A 10,688-nucleotide genomic window follows, 5' to 3' on the forward strand; every position below is an offset into this window, starting at 1 on the left:
ATCGCATATCGGTCGGGCCGACCAATACGCAGTATCGTAATGTATCATAAATGTACTGTAATGTATCGTAAAATTAATTTTTTAATTACAAAAGAATTCAAAAAAATAAATAAAATAAAGAAAAATAAGAAAAAAGTCACAACAATCAAGACAAGCTCATCACACAATTCATCACATATTATAAACACAAATTCATCACACAGTTCATCTTAAACATCAGTCATCTCAAATAGTGAAATACACATGATTAGCATCAATCAATGTGTTAAGTTGTTAATCTAATGATTCTAATCATCATCTTCATTTTTGTCTTCATTTTCATCTTCCTTCTCATTGTCTTCAAGAATTGTTTCAATGCTTTCAAATGGAATATCAATATCCCCATTCCATGGCCCTCCTTCAACAAACTCTTCAAGTCCTTCAAGGTTGTTAAAAAAATCAAGATCATCTTCATCAAGCATGGGTTCTTCTTCAGGTTCATCCCAATAATCCAATATATCTAAATGATCTAGGTTGATAGGATCAAATTGACTATGATGTTGCCTCCCCGTTAATGTTCCATCTAATATATGCCTACAAAATTTAACAAGTGAAAAAATTAACTAATTGGTAAAAACTTAAAATGCATAATAAATGTATTGAATTTACCTTTCTCTCAACTTCATATTATATTTGACAAAAACTAGGTCATTCAGCTTTTTATGTTCCAACCTATTTCTTTTCTCAATGCGACTTTGTTCAAATACACTTCAATTTCTTTCACATCAAGTGGTACTGCATGTTTCGCCGAGGATTCTAATTGCCAACTTCTTGAGATGTGGGCATTCAAACCTAAACCTATCCCACCGCATATCTAAACAACAAAAGGAAAAATAATGCTGTGAAAGAGTAAATAAAACACCAAATAAATTTAAATAACAAACAAAAACTCAAAAAGCAGATAATAATGACATAGAGTTCATGTTTTAGATACCTGGTCGCATGTCCTGCATCGAACTGCAGTATCTCTCCCTATGATACCAAAACAAGTATCGTACTTGTAGATCTCTGAATAGATAGAATCTCGTTCTATATGGTTAGTGACTAATAGATCAGTGCACTCCAATATGCCATACTCGACCTTCTATCCCCTTTAAAAGTAGGATGATATCTAATAGAAGGATTGAGGTTAGGCTGCTGCATTAAGTGGGTGATGAAGTTGTCCAGACTACCTGTGATCTACTTCCATATAGGCATATACAATTTCTTTTTTCCCTTTAGATTATCTCTAATGTGCTCCTTTGTTCTGTCCATAGCTTCATACAAATATCCTATGGAAGGCCTTTGTTCACTATCAGCCAATCTAAGGACTCTCACTAGAGGTAAACAAATCTTCAACATCGTGCATGATTCTCAAAATTCATCACTGAATATGATGTCTACAATTGCAGTAGTTTGCCTTTTATAAGCTTGTGGATATGCAGCCCATTTATCACTTGAGAACATTTGCCTTAAAGGATTTCTTTGCTGGAACATTCTGTTTTCCTTTACTTGTTCCCAAGTTGGCACCAACATCCTCTTCAAGTTCAATGTTTCATCTTTGCTTCCTTCCTCTTCAAGTTTAATGGGATCCCCGGATCCTACCTCAACATCATTCATTTCTTTTTCAATCCTAATTGCTTTATTTGCATTGAGCATTTCCATACATTGATATCTAACAAATGCATGCACCGGCTTTTTTCTAGAACCATCACACTTAGCTACATCGGTGTGTGTCCCAACTATATGATGTTTAAAGCGATATATCCCTCCTAATATCATTTGCTCACAAAAATTATTTTTAATATTTAACCTATTATTAAGATCCACTCTTGAACACCACTGCCATGCGGGATCCGTCATATCTTCAGAAAACAAAAACAAAAAAGTACTAAAAATCTTTGGTAGTTGGTGGGAGGTAGTAATAAAAAACAAGAGAAATCAATGGTAATGAGAAAGTTTATACCTCTTTTGTGTTAGTAGCCCTGAATTGTTGAAAGCCCTCTTTCTTCAAGCAAAAATCAAGCTTCCACCATTCCATGAGCAAACTTTTGGGCTCAAATCGATGCTTTCTTCCTCAAATGAGTGAGTCTGTGGAGAAATCAAAATATCTCTCCCTCTCACAGCTTGTAGAAAGGTTTAGAGAGGGGGAGAGAAGCCACATTTTTAACAAAAGGCGCAAAAGGGGCTCTCGGGCCCCCTTTCTAAAAAATTACATGTATCATATGATATGGGGGGTATCGTACGATACACCCCTTTGTATCATACAATACTCACGATACGGGCACGATATGCCTGTGTATCGCGTATCGAGCCCATATCGTTTGGGTTTTCTTTACGTAGACAATTTGTATCGTCGTACTATATAGATAACACTGATTATTGGAACACTTGATGCATTCTGAAAGTGCCAATTAGAAAGATTGTGTGAAATTCCTGGACATGGCTCAATTCTACTAAAAACATTAGAATAACGGATCTTTAGTCATAATTTGTCAAAGTAGCCACGCAGCAACAATTGCTGGCCCTGCACATTATTGCTGCTGAAAAAAAGGAAAGGTCATATTTCACCTACCAGTTAATTTGCGACTAACATGAACAATCCGAATCCGAACTGCCGAATACATTCTTGCACAAAGTGCCAAAGGGAATGTATGTGTGGACAAGTATCATGAACTAATTGTATATCACATTGATGAGGTTGTACATTAGACTGCACAAGCATATTCAGCGATTGGCACCACAAACTAATCAGGAAATATGAAGGCCTCTTCATAATGATTAAGAGGACAGGCAACTTATCTACAAGTTGGATCAAACAAGGTGCATATGGTATTCCACGTATGCAATTTGAAGTTATACCTCACAATTGAAGAACACTATGGATGGAGTGCCTCAACACACTCAATTTTGCAGAGCACTTGAGCTGAAGCAAGTGGTGGATTAGAAGATGGAGAGTATTCTTAATGGGTGAGAAAGAAATACTTTGTGCATTGGGTAGGCAAAGTGGAGCCACCTTGGGAGTATTCACTTTTCCTTGACAAGAGGTACATGAAGGAAGTGCAGATCTACCATGAAGCAGCTAACTATGAGGACACCAAATGATTTAAAGTGGGCGACATGTTCCCTTGTGTTTACTTTGTATTGTTGATTCATTATAGCAATGTTATAAAAGGCGTAGCGTATCGCGTATCGGTCGGGCCGACCTATACGCCGTATCGTAACGTATCGCAAACGTAGCGTAGCGTATCGTAAAATTAATTTTTTAATTTTAAAAAATATTTAAAAATCATAAAAAATAGATAAAAATCATTAAAAAACTGAAAAAAATGAACAAAAAATCAGAAATTAAGAAAAATGTATTCAAATATTAAAAAGATTATCATACATAAGGAACATTCATGTGTATTAACGACACTTTCCAAAATAAGAAATCAAATTTTCAAGAATAACATATAAGCATCCATCACAATTTTAAACTTGAAAATTTTATAGAATCTTAGGACTTAGAGTCTTAGGACTTGGAGTTTTAGGACTTAGATTACATCACAATTTTATAAGTTCAAAACATATAGTTATCATCTTTCCTGATTCAACGATAATATCTTCCAAATTGATGAATCCTTGGTTATTTTTGATGAAAATGGGCAAAATCTCTCCCTCCTACGTCTATTGGAGTCTTTAAATACAAGAAGAGAGAGGGGGAGGAGTGTTTAAACTTTTAAAAAATAAAGAAATATGTGTTTTCTCCCGTATCGTACGATACGGGGGTGTATCGCCCGTATCGTACGATACGGCCCCCGTATCGTACGATACGGACGATACGCATACGATACGGACCCGTATCGTGTTTCAAACACGTATCGTATAGGTTTTCTTGACCTATACGATACGTATCGTACGATACGCGTCCGTATCGTACGATACGGATAACATTGCATTATAGTGTTACACACTTACACTTCATTGAATGTCTATGTACTATTCTGCTTTCTTTGTGTGTAAGTCGAGCAACCAGCTGTAGCGTAATCCTTATTTATGAGGACCAAATTTATGTACCTTATTGGTCTTGCAATTGGATCTGGTCTTAGGAGCCCTTGAACACCCTTTTGTAATCTTTTGCCATCTAATTTTGAGTTTCTTTCCTTTGTCTATTCTATTTTCTCTTTAGTTTCTTTCAAATGCTTCTATGGAATGGAAAGCTTGCAGTGGCAAGAACTGCACATGCCACATGAGCCAGTGGAAGTAGATCCTTGTTCCTATTTTCTGACTTCAAAATTTCATTACATCCGAGATATGACATCTCTCTGATATTTTTCTATCACATTCAGATACAAAGGGGAGCAGTTTCCAGAAAAAGGAAAGTATATGAACATAGAGTCTATATGGCCTCGTCCCGACTTCAAAATTACATCTGAAAGTTGCGTCTTGAATTGATCTTTGTGTTGCCACATTGATATGCAAAGGGGAGGTGTGTGAGAAAAGAAAAAAGGTGCCCATGAATGGCAGAACGAGTGGTCTAGTAAAAGAAGAAACTAATTCAGGAAATCGTGTGCATTCTGTGGGTGCATTGTTTTTGGGCATAATTCATGATGATGACTTGTTTCAATAAAGGCGGAAATAGCTGGTTTCACTAATGGTTGCGCAAGTTAGGTATAGCATAATTAAGACAATGACAGGCTATGGATGTTCTTATTATTTGTTAACTTTTGCTGTTTTCTTGTTTCTTATCCTTATTCACCTTGATGATTTCTTTTTTCTTTATTTGTGGCCTGGTGGTATGCTTGTCCTGGTTTAGATTGCTTACTTTTCATGACTGCAGACAGTAAACATCAAATGCACTGGATAAAGATGAGAGTGGTCTAAAAAGATAAGATTATTTGATGCAGATAATAAACATCGAACGTACTGATGTTTAATCAATAACTTAGAATCGGTCTGCAGAGATTGGCTGCAGAATTATTGTCTCCATGCTTAGTTCATGTTATAAATGAAATGTGTAACATTGCTTCTGTGGACTGTTGTTGGTCTAAGAGACTAGCTGACTTTAAAAATGAAAAATTCATTACTGTAAAACCTGAGATTTGCATCTGTGCCTGAATGACATTTACTTGGTTTATATTACTTCTATGTCATGAGAAAGGCTATTAATTTCAAAACTTGGCACTAGTTGGATGGCAGGAGGGTCATTTTTTTACATGGTAATATTGTGCAGGGGAGCAGAAGAAGACCTCTTTGTTAAATGAGCTACAAGAGCAGGAAGATGTTCTCAAGCAATGTATTGATCAACTTGGAACTGTAAAAGCAACGAGAGAGGCTTTAGTGACCCAATTAAAAGAAGCACTACAGGAGCAGGTCCGAACAAATTAAAATAAACCACCCCAGCCCTGTTTGGCCGATTCATTTGAGTTGGAAATTACTTGTCTTATCCAAGTTTCTGATTGAATCATTTTACTTGTAGGAATCCAAGCTGGAGCATGTCCGCACTCAACAGCAGGTGCCCTCACTCTCTCTCTCTCTCACACACACAGAGACACACACACACACACAAAGACGACTACACACACACACAAAGACGTCTACACACACAGATATACACGTGCAGACAGAAGACGAGTGAGTGTTGTTATCCCCCGTTCCCTCCCACCCTTGTCACACGTGTGCCCCACACCCACACAAGGGAGAAGCACTATAATGTAGTTTTTCTGCCCCTTGCTCCTGATGTACATCTCTTTAATATATAGATGACAGGTGAACATATCCTTGGTTTTGATATCCAGAAAAGAAATACATCCTTAGTTCGTTAAAAGGTATTTTCTGGAGGTTTTGTTTGTCCTAACTATACTGAATTATGTTTATGGGTACTAAGTGAACGACGGCTAAGCCACTTTCATTCTTACTCTTTTAGACATGCTTGCATCTCTGTTGTCTATATTAATCTGCATCAGGCTGCTGGTTGGTATGTAGCATATGGTTCTTTGCTGAGATTAATGATACCATGTCTTTATTTTAAATGTGAAAAACAGGGATAGATCCACTGAATGTTCCCTATTCTGGCAAATTTCTGAAGTGAAATTTCACGTCTTAACAGGTTGCACAAGCCAATGCTGCGCAAGCTGCTAGTATGAGGCAAAAACTCGGTAATGGCATTGCTGGACAACCAACGGGACTAGATGCTCCAGAGACCACTCCAGGTTTGCCCGCTTTGCATCAAAATGGACAGCCATCTCCAGCTGATGTTAAGTTGCCGGGAAAAGACAGCAAGACAGCAGCAGAAATAGCTGCCGAAGTGGCAGCTAAGCTTGCTGCATCAACATCATCTGCCCAAATGCTGACTTCAGTCCTTTCATCCTTTGCTGCTGAGGAAGCAAAGAGTGCAGGTCTGAAAACCAGTACCAGTCACCCTGGGGATACCTTCCCAAATCTCTCACCTGCTAAACGGGTTAAACTTGAAGAGCCAACAGTAAGATCTGATGGTGCTATTGCGTTCTTCCCTTCTCCGCAGCTAGTCATGCCAAATCTTCAGCAGCACCCTTTGGCTATTCAGCAACCCTCTGCGTCTAACGTACAAGGCCAAGTATTGGCTCAGCAGCCTACATATGCATTGCTTCCACCTCCTCAGCAGTACGTGCAAACTCAGGGTACAGGGATGATGGGACTTCATTATAACTACTCAAGTAGCACACTGCCACCCCCTCCACCACCACCACCACCACTGCCACACCAAATGGTCCTGGCGAGACCTGCACCGTTGGCACATCAGCCTAGTGCCCCAAGTTTCCAGCCTCTCCAGCCACCACCAATGGGATATTACGGTCAATCTAGCCAACCACCAAATACCTTGGGCCCTCATTAGATAAATTCTGGGTTCAAAGCTGACGAAATCCTTTGTTACATATCTCGAGAAGCAACACGACATGAAGCTGGGGAATCAATATTTTGGGAAAAGTTGCAAGTTTTTTAATCATATAAAGTTACAATGTATAATATCCATGCGACACGGTTCCTCAGCGTCGGCAAACAGGCTGAAGCAGCATCTTTTAACCTTTAATCAGAATCTGAATTGTATGTAGATGATCTAACTGATCCGCCTCTATGCTCCTTCTCTTCTCCTTCATCGTTTTCTTTCTTTTCAATTATTCCTGAAAAATTGGAGCCTTAGTACATGCTATCTATCGATAAATGTTTCTAAAAAATTTTGGTTCGTACCTTTTTTGATAAGAAGACGCTCAAGTGTTGCAGTTGTAAAATCATCTTTACCTCCAAGATCTTGAAACCCTATGATTCTCTCGGTGGCGATGCCATTTCTACAGCAAAAATGTAATACCGTTATTTATGTTCCATGTAGAACTCAAGCAACTTAAGGTTTAAACCAAGTACTGATGAGTTCAACCACTCGGGTCGAGTACTCCAGCAGTAGCTTTCCTCCAAGGAGATGGCCTTTTTGGAGCCATCCCGAGACCTTATGTGCCGTGGGGGAGGATAATGCAAACCCGTTTGATTGCTCAATCAAGCTAAATGAGTTCTTTTACTTCAGACCAATATAGACATGTCTAGCTCTCACCTGAACATTATGATGCATGGCAACGTCCTCACGGCAAGTTTGGCCACAAAGAAGGGTGCGTTCTGTAAGCAAACACGTTGACAACGTGAAATTTCGCTCATATGATAATGGGAGATTCCTTTTACGAGGTAGCAAATTATTGTTTGCTAACCTCAGCATCGAGCTTAATGAATTTTGTATCGATATGTCTTGGCGCGAGATTTTTCAAATGCTTATCAACTATCCTGCAGATAAGTAACAGATGAAATCCTTAGTTTGATAGGTCAATTCTTGTGATGGCTAGTGGCTGTCGAAACTTACTTGCAGCGGTAAAATTCCCGGTGGTAAAAGTGACATATTACTTTTTCAGTCTTAGTGACCTCAGCCAAGAAATCTCCTTCAGATATCTCCCTGTATTCCCCATGACCCAGTCTTTGTAGAACTTGTCGCTTCTCAATTTCACTCTGGAGAATGTATCAAACGTGAAATGTCCAACATGTTACACCTTACAAGTAAATAATACAGCTAAATTTTATTGCTCGGAAAGACAATTTCACCTTCAGAGCTGCAATCCTGTCTGAGTGTAATTTTTCTAGCTCAGGATCCTGTAATCACAATTCCACTCAGGGATGATGTTAATTCAAAATGTTATGCAATGATCTGCTTACTTACATCCATTAACTCATCCAAATCAACTTCTTGATCAACTGGCGCAGCAGCCTGGGCCTTGCCTTGAGCTAGCAATTCCTACGAGGAACGTAATTAAATAAAATTCAGCTCCATTGTCATATTTACACTAATTTTTTGATTATCTTAACATGCAAGCCTGCGGCACATAAAAATTTGAAAGAATGAACAAAATTCAAAATTTTAGGAAGTATTCATGTGCATGACATGATCCATCAGAATTGGTAACTAAAAAGAAGAATCCAAGAATGCCATGTTAGACACAAGTGAACTTACTAAAGGAACAAATTTTAACTAGAACGAAGAATCCAAGAGTGCCATATTAGACAAGAGTCAATTAACTAAAAGAACAATTTCAATGCCTTCATCAAGACTAACTGGTTAAATATCTGGGCCTCGAAAATGCAAAGGTTTTAGTAACACACGTCTACAATTTTCATGTCAAACCTTTCATAACATGGAAAGAAGCCATCTTCTCAATAGACGTTGATGAATGCATGCAACCTTTATGAATTAGAAATTGCAACATATGCTCATGTTAACATTTCCATAAAAGTTTGAACATTAAAAATCAAATCTACAATTTATAGCCGCCAACATTTTAAGAAGAGTGCTGCAAAGCTTCAAATAAAACAGCACACGATCCAAGACTACTCTAAATGACAAGTTTGAAAATGGATACTACTAAGATGGATTATAGCCTTATAGATGAACAATGCCCTAGGCTTCCCCTTCAAACAGGTAAGCTTATTTGCAACCATGGGATTAGATTCCTGAAATGCGCCACTTATCCCCTATCCAGAAGAATTTCTGAAAATCAGATTTCTCTTATGTTTTTATCCTATTTACAGAAGATAGTTCAGTCTCTTATGATGCCTAGTATATCTCCCCTTACTTGTCAATGACGAGAGCCCTCTTAATGGACAGACTAGACCTACTGGCATGGTTTGGCGTGGCATGCAGCCCAGCGTCCATTGTAATGAATAGCTTGTACTTTATAATTTAAGCTTTTGCAGCATCTACATGTATCATGTCTAAGGTCGCAAAACATTTTGACGATGAAAAAAAACACCATGATTAACACTATCATTAATCATGATATCGAGTGGCATCCCCAAGAAAAGATAATGAAATACGATATCCAAAACGTCAAACGTTGATAGGTGAAATAGCAGCATAATTCACCACTGCAAGTGGAGATCCACAGAGAAAAATGGCGCAACTTATCTAATAAAAGCAAAGAGAAAATAAGATAGGAAGGAAGTGATAAAAGCCAAGCAGAAAAGAAAATATGCCATGAGAAATAGACGGATGCGAAGACAAGAGACATGCTTCCAAAGATTCATCACAGGTAAATATTTGAAGAATACAGGTCACCGAGAAGTACATATTTGAGGAATACAGGTCTCCAAGAAGGGATGAGACATGCTTAGGTAGATTCGTCACAAGTACATATTTCAAGCCAATACACAACTACTAAAAGTTCCGTTCCCATCAAGTCGCCATGTCCAACAAATATCTTCTCAAGAATGTCGAATAAACACAGACGGAAATGCGATAGACAAATTTAGGGCTAGCAAAAGGGGAAAAGACGAAAAAAAGAGACGAGGAAGGAACCCAAACAGGAGGAAAAGAACCAAATCGGAAAAAATACCGAAAATGCAATGAAAGAACAAAGAAGAAGAAAAAGAGAAGATCCAGAGGAATCCATTCCCAACAACTCTGACGAACTAATAAAGAAAATCATCCTGGCAGGAAAGAAAGGGTTAACGACGTCTGAGAACTACAATTGCAGATCTCCATATTTCCAATCATTTCGAGAACACATAATGCCGAAATCTTAGCAATTAAGACAAACATGTAAGGGAATGGTGACTCGCTTCGTGTACGGAAAAGGATCCTATCGACCATTGATCTGAAGAACCGAGGAAGGGATTTTCGGGGGAAAAGGAAAAGCATCAGACCTTCTGGTAATCGCGAGCGGCCGCGGCCATCACATTTCCAAGCGCCAAACCAGACAACGTTGATCGAACCGAATCCGAATCCATGTCTTCTTCTTCTTCTTCTTCTTCTTCTCGGTAATGCCAAAATGTTACAGATCCTCTGTAGTAGTTTCTCCGCAATATACATGACGGGGAAGCAAGACGAGGTACATTTTCATCTGTCGAACGGTCATATGCCACTAATTTCATAAAAGTGCCTTATGTTTCCCTATTCTGGATAGCCGCTACGAGATTCAAAATTTAACGGATCCTGCCTAGTGACTGTGCTTGTTACCAAATCCACTTAGTTAGATACCCACATACTAGTCACTCAGGGCCGTTTGATGGATTGAAAACCTAGAATTGGAAAAAGATTTCTAAAAATGAGTTTCCTGGAATAAAGGAATGGAAAATATATTTTCATTCTCATTTTGATGTGTGTGTGATGATTGAAAAAA

The 10,688-nt window shown here is 38.4% G+C and overlaps 2 protein-coding genes across 4 annotated transcripts in view; one reads left to right on the top strand and one right to left on the bottom strand.

Moving 5' to 3' along the window:
- LOC116262091 (uncharacterized) overlaps positions 1 to 7,090 on the top strand; it is a 27,351-nt gene extending 20,261 nt beyond the window's left edge. For 2 of the 3 annotated variants that reach the window (XM_031641165.2, XM_031641166.2), the window contains exons 6-9: positions 1,296 to 1,361; positions 5,234 to 5,373; positions 5,480 to 5,515; positions 6,110 to 7,090. In XM_031641165.2, coding sequence (XP_031497025.1) covers positions 1,296 to 1,361; positions 5,234 to 5,373; positions 5,480 to 5,515; positions 6,110 to 6,874 — 1,007 coding nt within the window. In that variant the 3' untranslated portion in view covers positions 6,875 to 7,090. The remainder of the gene's footprint in view (positions 1 to 1,295; positions 1,362 to 5,233; positions 5,374 to 5,479; positions 5,516 to 6,109) is intronic. The other variant, XM_031641167.2, reaches the window with a different exon arrangement.
- LOC116262092 (thioredoxin domain-containing protein PLP3B-like) lies at positions 6,871 to 10,371 on the bottom strand. Its single transcript, XM_031641168.2, has 8 exons — positions 10,213 to 10,371; positions 8,234 to 8,308; positions 8,119 to 8,166; positions 7,883 to 8,025; positions 7,734 to 7,806; positions 7,583 to 7,644; positions 7,228 to 7,325; positions 6,871 to 7,160 (listed from the first exon to the last, which is right to left on the bottom strand). Exons 1-8 carry the CDS (start codon positions 10,294 to 10,296, stop codon positions 7,066 to 7,068), a joined length of 678 nt encoding a protein of 225 aa, XP_031497028.1. The 5' UTR covers positions 10,297 to 10,371; the 3' UTR covers positions 6,871 to 7,065.
- Positions 10,372 to 10,688: the final 317 nt, after the last annotated feature.

The sequence above is a fragment of the Nymphaea colorata genome, chromosome 10 (genome assembly GCF_008831285.2).
Source record: "Nymphaea colorata isolate Beijing-Zhang1983 chromosome 10, ASM883128v2, whole genome shotgun sequence".
Lineage (NCBI taxonomy): Eukaryota > Viridiplantae > Streptophyta > Magnoliopsida > Nymphaeales > Nymphaeaceae > Nymphaea > Nymphaea colorata.

Bases quoted from the DNA above. Each gene is read 5' to 3' on its own strand.
- LOC116262092 (XM_031641168.2), bottom strand. From the start codon at position 10,296: ATGGATTCGGATTCGGTTCGATCAACGTTGTCTGGTTTGGCGCTTGGA. The intron at 7,807-7,882 runs GTAAGTTTCGAC...ACTTATCTGCAG, and splicing joins CGGGAATTTTACCGCTGCAA to GATAGTTGATAAGCATTTGA. The intron at 7,161-7,227 runs GTACGAACCAAA...CCAATTTTTCAG, and splicing joins GCGTCTTCTTATCAAAAAAG to GAATAATTGAAAAGAAAGAA.